The sequence below is a fragment of the Haliaeetus albicilla genome, chromosome 6 (assembly GCF_947461875.1).
Source record: "Haliaeetus albicilla chromosome 6, bHalAlb1.1, whole genome shotgun sequence".
In the NCBI taxonomy this organism is placed as follows: Eukaryota; Metazoa; Chordata; class Aves; order Accipitriformes; family Accipitridae; genus Haliaeetus; species Haliaeetus albicilla.
Genome location: NC_091488.1, coordinates 7711039 through 7725791, shown reverse-complemented (window position 1 = coordinate 7725791; position 14753 = coordinate 7711039). Strand labels below are relative to the sequence as shown.

General features: G+C 35.8%; 1 protein-coding gene across 1 annotated transcript in view; it reads left to right on the top strand.

Moving 5' to 3' along the window:
• CFAP47 (cilia and flagella associated protein 47) overlaps window positions 1–14753 on the top strand; it is a 334652-nt gene that overhangs the window by 227073 nt on the left and 92826 nt on the right. Inside the window, exons 52-54 of the mRNA XM_069784915.1 lie at window positions 6387–6562; window positions 8860–8967; window positions 13369–13480. Coding sequence (XP_069641016.1) covers window positions 6387–6562; window positions 8860–8967; window positions 13369–13480 — 396 coding nt within the window. The remainder of the gene's footprint in view (window positions 1–6386; window positions 6563–8859; window positions 8968–13368; window positions 13481–14753) is intronic.

The window sequence follows — 14753 nt, the reverse complement described above, 5'->3', positions numbered from 1 at the left end:
AAGTTGATGGAAGCATTGTAATAATTAGTCGTTACTGCTATTCTACCATAGTACTGTTAGGTTCTGATAGGTGATTGTAAGTTTATTTTTACCAAGTATTTCTGAAAGTCTTGAAGCACTGGAACACAGGCAGTGCTGGTCACTGCCTTTTCCTGATCTGTTCTGAGCGAGCTGATACCTCAGCATTCCACTGATGTAGTCTTTGTCGTGTTTGTAGTTTCATGCCAGAGGAAGCTTTCTAACCTCACCACATCAAATTTTCAATCCAGGACAGTATGCCCATGGTGCAAATATCAGTTTCAATGCCTAATAGGGTAAATTAAATGCTTTTAGAATAAGTTCCTGGAAGTAATTCTGTTGTTTGAGTCGCTGACTTCATTATGAATATGCAGAAATCATCAGCACTCACCAAGCCTTCCAAAGTCTGTTCTAATCTATTGGAATTATGAATTTATGGCACTATTGTAACTTCATATAATGCTTGAAAACAAATCAGCGAGACCAGCACAAAATAACTGCAGCTAACTGTTTGTTATAGCATTATATGGGTTAATACAATTAGCTCAGGAACTAAACTTTGTAGTTCTGTATCCATTCAAAGTCCAGGGATAATAGTGCCCTTTTTTGGTAAATAAGAGAGTGACAAAGATTTGCTCAAACACTTAACCTGACCGACATTCACAAAGATCTCTGTGGGTAAGATTTAGTCTAGATCAGAGAGAAATTATTGAAAAAGACAGGTTTTGCTAATCATCTACCTGTACATCAGAAGCTATTTTGAAACGGAAAGTGTCCTAAATTTTACATCTCCTTGAATTCCCTGAAAGAAAGGACTGGTTACAAATGGTGATTGTCGCTATTCTGAGGCTCATTTTGGGCAAGTATCTCTGAGTCATGACATGCTTGAAGAAGAATTGCATATTACCTTTCCATGAGACATAACTGACTCTCTGAGAATGCAGTAGTAACTGATAGCTCTCTTGACTTCATTATCCAAGAGCAGTACATTTCTAACTTAGAAATGTTGCACTTTCCAGTGCTTTTATTGAGTGATACTGACCTTAAGTATTTTGTTCTGGCATTGTGGATATGACAGTCTGTGAAGGAGATGGGGCATTCTGAAAAAAAGAGAAATGTCTCTTTTTGAGAGATACAGCCTGGATTTACTGAAGTGTCAGTCATCCAAAGTAGCCCTGTTGAACAAGGACTGTAAATACCTCTATTGATTTGATTCAAACTATGGTTTCCATCATTGGCACCTCATATATTACATGTATCTGCACAGCAAAGTGACCTATAAGAATGATGAATAGAAGCTGTATTGAAATCTGTCAGTTGCTGAGTCATGCTTTCCAAAAATGTTGTTGACAAAGTAGATGTAAATTATTTTTCCTGTAAAATCCTCTGAAGATTTATTCAATCCTTTGTTACATTAATGCAGTGGCAAATATCTCCTTCCATATTGGCTATGGTAATGAAAAAGATTAACCTACTCTTACATTTTTTTAGTATCTTATATTTTTTTAGAATCTCCAACCTGATTCAGCTTTGATAAGCCAGGTTACTGTACATAGTGGCTTAGGCAACTGAGCTGATCATTGGAAGTGCCAACCTTCATTACAGAGGTTGGTGAAAAGTAGCTGTAATTGATAATTTCTTCATCTCACACTGCTGGATCTGAAAACGAAATCTGCCTGTGGTCTCATGTGGATATTATTGAGCTTCAGTCTACATGGACTCAGAGCTGGCCTTGATTTCAAATGCAAAGGAATATTCATTAAGATGTAAGCATAGTTACTACTTCCTCAATTATGGGAATTTGGGATATTAATTTGACTTTGAGTCAGTCTGTATCCCCTTGTCAGGCATGTTGTTTATAACTATCTTAACATAGCATTTCTCTTGTAATTCAACTTATCTTTGCTCCAACTTCTTCTATCTATCTATACCAAACCAGAAACAGTATACAGATGGACAAAACTGGGGTGCATGGAAGTCCAAATATGTGTACATTATTTAGTTCATTAGGTTTTCCTATATGCATTAAAAATTATTGTAATACCACTTTGGTGTGGGTTTCTCAATGTGCATGATTTCTTTTGGTGGAGCTAAGGACATCCTAGATAGCTTCAGTCACAGAACAGAATGTTTTTGCGGTCCCCTCCTTTCCTTCAATTTCAGAAAGACGTTTTTAGCAATCATCTATTGCAAAACATCTACTGTTTTAGGGCATTATTACTAAGGCACTAACGCACATTTCAGCTAGAAGAAATTCAATTCAGTGTGATTTCTGTATGTAAATTTATATGTAAATTTACACCTGAAACTCATTGTATTATTAGCCTCTGATATTATATGTCCTGTGCACATTTTTTTCTTCTGGCTAGTTTCTTGTACTGTAATAGTGGCAAGAATGGATTGCTTACTAAGCAACTTTTAAAAGTATATAATTTGCTTAAGGTGTTTAGTCCTAGATTTCAATTAGTTCAATTTGCTGTTCTGATAAAGACTTAAGTGTTGGTGAAGAGTTAGTGCCTTTTTGCAAGCTGATATTTTGTAAGGCAAAAATATACCAAGTAAAATGGGAAAATACGGTATCAAGATACCACTGTGATTCTCTGTCATCATAACCCTACATGGAAAGGAGAGGGTTATCTTGGCAATTAGTTTACATGACAGAGGGAGGGGGGAAAGGGCTTGTATGGTGAGGGAGGTGGTTCACTTCACAAAGATCTGCTCCATTAACTTTCGAGTGACTAAGAAGATGGAAGGACTCACTCCCTCAAGACCCACTTCCATGTGTCCGAATGATCAATGCGAGTAAGGCCCAGCTGAGTGTGCGCATGTGGGGCTGGGTTAGAAGTGTAACGTGGAGAGGAGAGGTGGTGAGGTGCGGTGCGTGTTGGAGGCACGTTGCCTCAAGCAGTTCAAGAGCCAGCTCTGATTTCTAGAAGTAACTTGACCAAACTGGGCTGAACTATGTTCAGTGTGGCCCTGAAACTCTGTCATCAACTCTGCTGACCAGCTCACCTGAGCCTCTTTTGTTCCAAGAAAGAGAAAGGAATAATCCTGAGGATACAACAGGAGACTCTAGCTCAACTCCTGCTACTGACATACAGACACACTTACGGTGACGCTGAAAGCTCCGATCATTTTGAGCCTACGGAAGATAGAAGGCCAAGATCTATTTTTTCCAAAATATTGCCACCATTGCAAGTTCACTGTCTGAGTAAGCAACATTCCTGCTTGTCATCAGGTGTGGCACGGAGAAAGGAGGTACGTGCCAGTCTAGAAGAACAATGATTTGGACAAGGACCTACAAAGGGAAGAACTCCTGCTGCATTATCTCACAAGGCCTATCAAAATAACTTTCTTACCACTTACCTGACTTGACAATTTGCTTCTGTCGCAACAGCCTGGCAAACGTGGAAACAAGTACAAATGCTTTCTCCTCGAGGTCTATGGACTGGAAAAGCTGCAAACAAATGTAGAGTGAATGTCATCTCCTTAATGAAACTGGATTTAATTGAAAACAGTTGTTCTAAAGCATTAAGAAGTGTAGTTAGTCTCAGAAACTTTGGCCAGCTAGTGCTTTTATAGACACCTGATGATGGTTAAAATAGGAGTATTACAGAAGTTGGAACACAGAGGAGTGTTATGCACAGTAATTTTAGAATGTGTCCATCTTCCTATAAGCTACCTTGTTGAAGTTAGAGGATGATGAGTTGGTAGTTCAGCGCCGTGTATACATTAATAAAATGTAAAATTACATATTATGGACTTAAATCCTTTAGGTTTAGTTGCTAAAAGAAGGATGTAGAGAATGGGATGATGAGAAAATCTTTGGTATAAAATATGTCAGGGAAATATTTCAGCAAACAGGTATAATATCACAAAAGATCAATTGATGATGGTGAGCATCTTTTAAAGCAAAAACTTAATGGAATATTACACCTGTACATAAGCTCAGGCTATTAGTGTAAGATAAAGTGTAACCAGTCAATTGTTTTTTCAAGTTCCACTGAGAATTTAATGTTATCTCATATTAACATTTCCTTTTATTTTATTTTACCTTATGTTAGATTGTTTTAAATGACCTGCACTGGACAGGAAGTGGATCACAGCAAGTTCTAAAGGAATAAAAACATGACGAATTGCACCAGGATGGCTCTGTCTTGGGCACTGGCAGTCTTGATACAAGAAGTTGTTTGAGGAATGAGATTAATTCTCTTCTGTTTTCAACTTCTGTATTTTTCCTCTGTCAAAATGTTTATAAAAAACACAACACTGAAATGTGGATCTAAATTAATGACTATAAATGCATTTGGAACTTGCTTATGATGTTACTCCTTTGCATTCTTTCTGATAAAATGGTACTTTCAGGAAGAATAATACTCTTGGCAATTGTGTGGGCATTTTGTTATTTATCCTAGTACTATGCCTCCACAACAATCCATCAAGGCCTAGAAATGTACACTATATATACATTCTGTTGATAAATATACATCTGCTCTTATTACTATCCATGAAGTAGCAGATCTTTGAAACATTTATAGTAATTCCAAGGAAATTTCCTGGGAAATTCCAAGGAAATACATAATCCTAGGCATTAATTTTATAGTGGCAAGAGAACACTGTTTTACATTAAGCTAACTTTGGCAATATAGAATCTCCTTTGTGTACAAGGTTACAAAGGTTTCTTTGATAGTTGCTCCTTTTTTCCTAAATAAGCAGTAAGTCTTTTTACTGTAAAAGTATTTCTTCAACACAGCATGTAGATATTTTACTATATAGTTATTATGAAGCCTTTAGCAATAAAATGGTAGATAGATTTAGAAATTTGTTTACACCAGTAAAAACTATTAATCTGAGCTTTAAAATATTTTATGGCAAATTTAAATCCCATCTTACTGATGCAAGGCACTTGAATGATTTAAATTGTTGGTGTAATCTTGCCATCTGTAGAACGTTAAATGTGTTTTATGTGTGTTCCAATAGTCATTTTCTATAAATGTAAATATATAGAAATTTAGCGAATCATAGGCAGACTCAAAGCAGAGTGAGGCAGCTGTTTGTGGGATTGTAAAGTATTTCATGTTCAGTTTTTAGTGTTTTATTAATTTTAATAGATATTTTATCTTTTTCTCCTTTCATATTGCAATTTGAATTATTTACTTTTACAAAAAAGTTTATGGCAAAATTTTACTGTAAGAGCCAAATCACCATATGTTAAAAAACCCAGACACCTGCATTTTGAAATAAAATGCTTGGTTAGGGCAAAGGAAAGAGATCAAAATAGGGCTAGAGAGAAATATAGTTACAGACAAATAAATACATATATTTGGTTTTGGATTTTGCATAGTTTGTATAGATGAACATATATGAATAGAACATATGTATTTTAAACTGCAGGTATGCATCCTGGATTGTGACAGTGGACTTCCTTCATTAATATATTCCTTCCTGTCTGTTTAAAGTGTTTCATTTCATAAAGTGTATTGATGTTTACACACATAGGGTACCTAAGATGGATTTACACAATTTTTAACCTTATAGCAAAGAAGGGGGTCACTGGAACACTGCTGAAATATAGCAGTGTTTCAAGGGCTGCTCGAGAGCGCAATGTGCAGAGTGAACTGCCTCTGCCCAATTCCTGCACATCTTAAAGGTGTTCCAAGTGTAAAGTATGCGTCTTTATCTAATCAGGCCATAGTATGGCTCCCTTTTATTATAGTAACTGGAATTTAATAGCATCTTTAATAGTAACCATGTTTTCCAGATGGTCTTTTCTTGACGTGTTCATAGACTTTAAACAGAAAGGTCTGGAGACAATTAGTAAGGGAAATGGTGAAAAGGAACGAGAGAGGAAATGTTTGTTGTGGTGGTGTTGTTTTAATGTCAATTATTACGGTGCAACTTAAAAATTAAGAGGAACAGATCGTGCAGAATTCAGCCTGAATCTCTTGGCAACTTGCAAAGTGGACATTTTCAACTGTGTGCTTGGCTGTTGGGAGATGGCTTGGAGGCTTTACCTGGTTAGGACTACAGCAGGTCTGCCTGTAAGGTGTATTTTGGCAAGCCCCGGCCATATCTTGGAAGGTGAACTAGCTTGTTAGAATATGAACTGGCCAGGAAGTCGAACTTTTCTTTATTTATGGAATTAAAGAGTTTACAATTTGAAGATTGGCTGAAATGTCTCTTGCTGCAACCTCTCTTTTTTGGGTTAGCTCACACATTAAAGAAGGGTGCAGCCTGTGTTCATATACGTGTAAATCATAAGTAAGCATCTTACACTTGTTTGAGAAAGATTTTTTTTTTTTTTTTTTTTTTTTATGTGTAATGGTGCATAATTCATTTTTTGTTTTGTTTTGTTTTTTTTTTTCTAGGATACTGTTGAAATTCGTATTCCCATCACTAATCCTGCAGACAAAATTCTCCAGCTGAGTGTGGTACTGGAGAATCAATCGCTTTGTGGACAAAAGGCTTTCACTCTTAGGCCCAAACAAACATTTTTATATCAACTAAAGTTTTCCCCAGCTGTTGTTGGCACTTCAGATGAAAGGTAAGTTGCAGAGTTTTGATACTTGTGGTTCTGGCTCTTGTACTAATAACTGAACTGCTTTCATTGAAACCTCGGTCCCTTGATGTAGATATCACCCTAAAAACCCCCACATAATGGGTAATAAATGGAATTTAAAAAATATACAACTTTAAATATATTGTATCCCAACCAGCAGCTTTCTTCTGAGGGGAAAAACCTGACTGACAGGCAGTAGAATAACCCCTAGTTAGTCTAGTTCACTAGAATTCAGTGAACAATGTTTTAGAAACTTACTTAATATTAGAAGTCCCCTCTGAAAACTTCAGATGAATTGTTAGTTTTGTAAGTTTGTAAGTTCCATAAAGGGAGTAACAGGTTTTCTTTTTTTTCTACTGAGAAGGAACAAAACTATAACAACATAACTAAAACCAGGTGAAGAACCCTTTAACAGTCTTCACATAAATCCATTTAGCTTCAGGATCTTCCATTAATTAACTATGATCTACTAAATGAATATGGAGAGGTTTTAAATTACAAATTTTTCATTACATTGGAAATCCCAACGAAACCATGCAGGTATGATAATTAGCAATACAAAGACAGATGACCTCTTGGTCTTAGTTTCAGCTAAACTAGTCAGCAAGTAACTGAAGAGTGCAGAAATGCAAACCTTATTTTCCTGGAATTTGGTTAGCAAAACATTATTTAGTTGAAGGGCTGATTGAAAACCAATTCCCAGTTTTTCAATTATATCAATTGACTGGCAAAAATATGGGGATAGGGAGGAGGGTGAGGTGGTGGTTTATGAGGAGGGCAGACACAGATGACATGTTCAAAGACCCAATATTTACAAAGCCAAAATCCATGTATTTCAAAGTTTTGTTCAGTTTGCTTGTACTGCTTTTCCAAAGACCCGAATAATGGCAGGTGTCGTTGTAGAATACAACTTTCAAGCAATACTGTTTTATAAAAATGAGTATTGTTACCAGTTCGGTAAATATTTTTTTCTGTGGGAATTTGTAGAAATTACGCATTCTGAAGCTGCAAATGAGAATAGACCTCATTTTTTCATATCAGATAATATTTCTGGTGTTTTTCAAGTGCAGAATTTCCAAATAATAAAATAAAGGTTTGTTTTAACTGGCAAAATTTTGGGCTCAGCCGATTGGTGGGCTGGGACTTAGGGCAATATATGCAAAGCTGACATAAAGCACACCTGTACATATTCAATACAATTATGCAGTACTGTACTAGAAAGCTAATAGCTGCTTTAAATTGCAATAGCTCCCAAGGACTACAATTACAGCTGGACAGAGGTACTTCTACATTACATCCACACTGTTATCTTTTTTTCTGAAGCCATGCTCTGTTTCCTTTGCTATGGCAGCAGCTGGGAAGAAGTGTCATAAAAGTGTTTGTGGCAGGTGTACCTTTTCAAATGGATCATTCTTTCCTAAGCTGTTTTATGCTCACTTTAAAGGCTCTGTTGGCACAGAGGATAGTCTGGAACCGTAAAGTCAGGGAACATGGTTATCTATCATTTAGAGCAACAACTGGTCCTTAGTGGGTCGTGGGTTTGCACAGTGCATTTCATGTAAGTTTTTCTATGCTGACAGGGTTTTGGTTTAATGTTATTATGACTCTTCTCCTCAAAAAAACAAGAAATAGAAAAAGAAATCTGCAATAGGAAAGGAGTGTGTTAGAATGTCTGTCACAGAAATATACTGCTGTACATACCTCACCTAGCAATTTTCAGTCATGACAACATTTGATTGTATATCAAAACAGTATATTGAATATTCCTTTGAAGCATATCTCTTTGTCATGCTCATATAAATGTGTCTAAATCTATTCCTCAGTTTTCATCACTAGATTGAAAAGATTTTCCTTTTTAAAATCAGTGAATACTATTTCTATTTCTTTGTCCTTTTAGTTCAAAATGGCTAAAAAGAAAATACTGTGACATTGAAACAAAATTAAAGCTTACTCTTGCAAGTTAGCAGTTGAAATGCTTTTGAGTTATAGTTTTGAAAAAAGCCAAAACCAAACCAACAAACAAACAAACAAAACCCCAACAAACAACTTGTTATGCTAAAAGTTAAGAAAGATGAAGTGATTTTGTTGCAACAGTAATTGTAAATATTATTAGTTTTGGTAGCTGAATTCAGATACCAGCAAGAAGTGTTATGGGAAAACTGGGAGCTAATTAAAGAAGTCACTGTGTTGAACTCATTAGTTTTTTTCTGAATTTTAACCTGTACATTTTTAATTGTCTGCACAAAAGCTGTGTCATACTGAGCTTATGTATCTGTTTTTAGTGTCATATTTCTGTCAGATATGGTTGGAGAGTTTTGGTACGCACTGAAGTTGATTGTAGAGAAACCGTTGCCAACTAATCTACCTGAAATAGAATGTGAGCTTGGAAGGTAAGTATGTAGTTCATAGTGCTGAACCTTGTCACTGGTTTGAAGTATCATGGAAAACAGATGAAGAATTTACATCAAAAAGCCAGAATAGTGCCGCATATGTACTATAGTACTTTGCAGATAATTTGCATAGATATATGTGTAGATAGGTGAAATTCTCCTTGCAGAAAAACAATTGAAATGGAAATGTAGCCTATATGTAGACTTCCTCTGAAGTCGTTATATAGAAATCACTCTGAAAATACTGCAGAATGTAATCATAAAGATCCATAATACAGAGTTCTGTAGGTTTGTTTTATTTTCTCTTTCTTTTCTCTTTCGGAACTAGGAATATATCTGACAGTCCTGCTTTACAAATGCTTGTACACCAGTTATCAATTTCTTTTAACCTCTCAAGAAATGGCAAAGTAATACAACTTCTGTCTGGCAGATCCCGGGGCTAGACATGGTTGGAACACTGCAAGTGTTAAGAAAATAAGCTACTTAGAGCAGACAGAGAAATGAACCCAATTCTTGTCTTCCTTCAACAAAATTTCATCTTGCATTTCAATAGCATAATTTTCAGTTCTCACTTTCAAGACAGAAATCAAAACTTTTAGGATAAGACTTTCAAGAATGCCGGAATTTCAGTAGTGCTCTTCCACCTCTTACCTCTGCTTAGTAGTAGGTTCTGTGGACACGCTGCTCTTCTGAATGCTAAATCCCACTTACTTCTGTATATCTTATCTTTGACTAAATCTCTAATTAATATACGTTACAGACTGAGCAAGAAATGTTGTTAGTACAACATGAAATTTTACCTGATTAAATTTCTGTGAGTGAATATATTCTGCTGTTCATGTATGATGCACAGACCAGAGTTAACTGGCAAAGCCTTTGTTACTATGTTTTCCTAAGAAAATTGGTAGGGCTGTCCTTTTTCTGGTTTTTACTTTAAAATTCTGGGCTGACTGAAGTAAAACCATAGTTTTTCTGTACTATACATATAGGCTGACACTGTTAGGAGTTAGAAATCACTTTAGAAGTTTTCATTCACACTATCTGGCATTCAGAATTTTCTCCAGCGTTCACTACCTGTGAACTACATGCACACGTGATCTGGCCGAGAATGGCAAGTCATGCTTTCCTACTGCAAATAAAACGTATGTTGGAAAGGATTAACTCCGTTAACTACAACACTTGCCTCTCAAAACTACCATCTCAAATTCATTGGATTCCATGTTTTATTTTTTCAAATGAAATTTCTTTTCACTTTACAAGTAGATGCATGTTGTAATTCCTATGCATATGTAAATGAACTCATCTGCATCTGCCCTGGGCAGATAGCGGTGGAACAACAAAGAAGTACTAAGTTTAATTAGTGGCAACAGCAGCAACAACAATAATGTATAACAAGAAATTAACAGTAGTCTCTTTCATGTATCTTTATATATATATATTATAAAAGAGCGTAAAAAACCTGACAAACTTCTTCCTTTTCTGTTTGCAGTATCTGTCATATTCTTGGTTTCTTAGTGTCTCCTGCTTTTTGATTATTTATTTCCTTCAACGCTCTCCTTTTTCCAGAAATGTATTTCTATTATGTCATCAACATAATGTCCTCATCTTGAAGTGCAAAATTTTGGACAGTGGCAATTGATGACAGCACTGAGGCTACAGTTAAATTACTGAGAATTACTCTACCTGCTGAAAAGATGAGATAGTCCAAGTAAATTGGCTGCATTAATGTATGCTGAATATGTAAAGGCAATGCAGGTAGACATTTATGTGTTGTCTGTTTAAGAAAGGTATCAAATTTTTTTTTTGTTTTGTTATGAATGGGTGCGCTTCTTTGCTACGTTCCCAGAGACGTGGACTGTAAATGTCTTAAGAAATTTGAAGCATTTCTGGTTGGTGAAGCTTTGTAGTTCTTTAGGAGACTAACTTCCATTCTACCACCTTTTCCTTGAATGCAGAAGAAGCATTATCATATATGATATCCTTCTGAGAATAATGTTTTTTGTTATATGCTCACTGCATTCTTTTTGCTATCTTCTGAAAAAATTAAGAAATTATGTCCTTGAACTATCACTTGGAACTGGATTAGAAGCCAAGAACCCATTGATACACTTAGAATCGACTTCTAACCAATTCTTGAAAGAGAAAAGAAATTCTAACAGTTTATCTTTTAATCTTTCTTCAGATACCCTAACGTTCTGGGTTTATCACAGTCAGATCTGCTTTTTGTTTCTGTCAAGGTAGCTTCAACACATCCTGTAGCATATGCCTCTAAACAAGGAAACCTTTTCCTTGATATTCTCCATCTTCATTTATCCATCCGGTTATGCGCTCCACAGTGGAGTCATTGAGGATGAGTCAGTCGAATGATGTTCACAGTGGTCTTGGATTTACTGTCATACGCAACAACTTTTTCTAGCATAACCACAGTAGTCAGTCTGTGTGGAGTGGCAGAGGTTCTGAATGGATTTTGATCACTTGAAGAACCTCTAACAGTCAAATAGCGGCTTACTGAAATTTCAGATATTCCAACATAGTTTTCGCTTTGACAAAGTATTATGTATGAAAGAGGCAAGACAAAAAAATAAAGGCTAGAGATGATAAATGTGAAAAATGGGAATTATCAAGTGAATCTGAAGTTCTTGTGTGAAAGTTTCCTGGTATTTGTCTGCTGTCTGCTGTTGAGACCTCAGCGATACAATGCTTTGACAGTGTTAGCCAAACCCAAGTCTGCCACTCAGCTGCTGGGGATTTATATCACTGCATATGTTGGAAGGAGCCTGCCTGCACACAAGTTTTAGGGCCTGAAGTTACAGTCATAAAGCTTGACTGAAATACATTCTCTTCTGAATGTTGCTTTTTATATTTTCTTTCTCCTTACTGATTTAGCTATGATTAACTGACTAATTTTTTCCAGAGGATAAATATGCGGAACAATCTTGCAGTTGACCTGCCACAACTTTGACTAGAGGGAATATCCATTAGGTAGATAAATTACAGCAGAACCAATATATGTATGTCATTTTTCAGACTTTTCTTATTTACTGTTTTCACTGATTCACCTTGAGTCTCTTTTCTGTGTCCCTTGGTGTTATAACGAGATTGTGATTTATGGTCATATATCTTTGTTAAAGGCAAATAATATATTATTTTGATCAGAATAGAGGAACTTTGGGGAGTCTTATGAATTCTTTTGAAAATTGTGTTTCTTATTGAAGGTATCTTGTGTTTATTCTTTAATTAGAAAATAAAGAAGGACAGTCTGTAAAATAGCTGATTTAAAGCATAACATTTAGGCAATCAGCATACTCCAATTTTCTTCTGGGACAGCCACAATACTCATTATAATACATAATCTACATGTGCAACATAATGATTTGCCATTATGCTATAATGAACAATGCAACAATTGTACAAAATGAAACAGATTTTGAGTCCATGCAGAGGAAGAAAGAGGAGGGAAGCAAGCAGAACCTCCACTGAAACGGTTGGTGTGGAACACTAAGTTTGTTTTGAGATCTCAGGGTTACAAGATGATCCAGAAGAATGGTTGCCTAGTGGCACTACATCAAAAGCTATTGGCAGCACCACTTAATTACAAGCTTTTCCTGTAAACCATTGCTTAGACTAAAAGGAGTTACAGATAGCATTTATCTGATTACCTTTAGTTTCTGTCCAGTGCTTTTCCTGAGGCAGACTATGAGTCCATGGATAGACTACGGAATAATAAGACATACTTAAAATTATTTTACTTTTTGGAACCAAATTTTTTTGTTGGCCTTGGCACTCTGAATTATCTATTTGACTAAAATGTTTTATTCCAAAGTTAGATCTACAGAAAGTAAGGAAAGAAAGGCAAGACATAAATCTGCAAATTGGAACCTAGGAATAAAAGTGAAGCTGTGGTATCAGAGACACTAGGATTCGTTTCCACATCCTCCTACCTAAAAGTTAGGCATCAAGTTTAAGGCATTAAGTCTAGGCTCCTCCTGTAGACCATGAAAAGTGATTCCAGATCTTAGTGATCTACATTAAGACAAATTCTCTCTGAAAATATTTTTCTCCTTGTTGGGTATCGAGGGAGCTAGACAGTCCTTTTAACCAACTAACTTAAACTAACTTCCTGGCAACTAAAGTACAGCAAGACAAATTCTGCCCTTATGAATGACCCGAGTATTAGAATGGTTATTGCTACCAGTTTTTATTGTTATTAATCTGTATTAATAATATGAATTAATGCTGTTAAATATGTGTCCCTACTAGTGGAAAAATACTAATGCAATAAACCAAAATTCTTCTTTTAAAAGTACTAGTTTTTCAAGAAAGAAAACAAGTGATGAATAATAAAATGCAATGGAAGAAGCTTTATAATTAATAGTCATTGCATATATGTATTTTTTCCAGATGGGCTCGTATATACATACCTCTCTTCAATCCTACACATGAAACTCTGGAACTAGAAATTGTTAACAGCAATCCTAGCAATTTTTCAACTGAGACTGATCCAAAACACCCTGTAAGTAAGATTTCTGTGCTTTCACAAAAGTGATAGAAGAGAGCCTTCTTTTCAAAACATATTGAATTGTGTATCATACTGTGGGTTCAGAACACACAACATAGTCTCAAGAATTAGAGGCATTGTAAGTATGTATTCTAGAGATTTTATAGTTTAAGGATGAAAACAATTAAACTTGAAGAACAATGCAAGTTGAAGTATAGATGGTTTTTTCCCTGGAATGCTTTGTGGAATGGTTTTGAGAAGCACTGCAGTTGGTTGCAAATAATATTCAGGAGATAATAGAAGAAGAAGTTGTAAACAAACCAGCTGTATTAGAAGCTTCACAAGTTTCTAAGAATCAACAGGATAGCTAGGTAAATATTTAGGTAAGTAGATAAAATGCTAATGTAAGAATATAAGAATATCTCATAGTCATGGCAGTTATAACCAACGGGCAGAGGCTATGAATAATAATTTGATCAATTTAGCTGCAAGGAAACTTCATGTACCTGGAATACCTGGAATCATTTTAGTCTCCAAACTCACATTTACCCCGAGACTGATTTCTACTGAGAAAATCTTCATCCTGCTGCTATTACGTACACTACTTTTTCCTCCTCCATCACAGAAGTTCTTCCATCTTGCTGCCTAACATTCTTGTCCTTTTGAGGACTGAGAGTTATATAGATTTCATATTTTTATTGAGATTGGCTAGAGTTCTAGATGGTCAGGATTCTGAAAAATATTTATTATTGACCATTGATTACTAGTTAATAGTACAGTTCCTATAAAGAACTCTTTGGAGGTTGCTAACAACTAATGCTATTAAATATGTGTCCTTTTTATGATGGGGAGATGAGAGAAGGGAGGACGGATGCATGGAAACTCTGGTGCAAGGGGTTAGGGGGTCCTCTTGTTAGGATGTGAATGTAGAACCTTTAACGTGAAAAAAGAAAATGAAGAAATCTGTTGCAGACAGGAAAGAAATGGTAGTTGCACCTTTTCTAGATGTGAGGAAGACATACACCAGAGCTGGTTTATTTGTGGAAACTGGTATAAGGGTCAGAGAGGGAGGAGAGGGATATTGTAATAAGATCCTAAAATAAAACTGAGAAGGTAGAAAATGGATTGTAGGGGGAAAAAATAGAGGAATGCTATAAAGTCATAACGTGCACTTTTGGCTTTCAGAAACTAAACAGCTTTCATCCTTCAATATAGCAGTACAACAAGACCAAATGTTCTTAAAAGGGGCTCTAAAGAAAACAGCAAAAGGAGATCACACTTATTTACT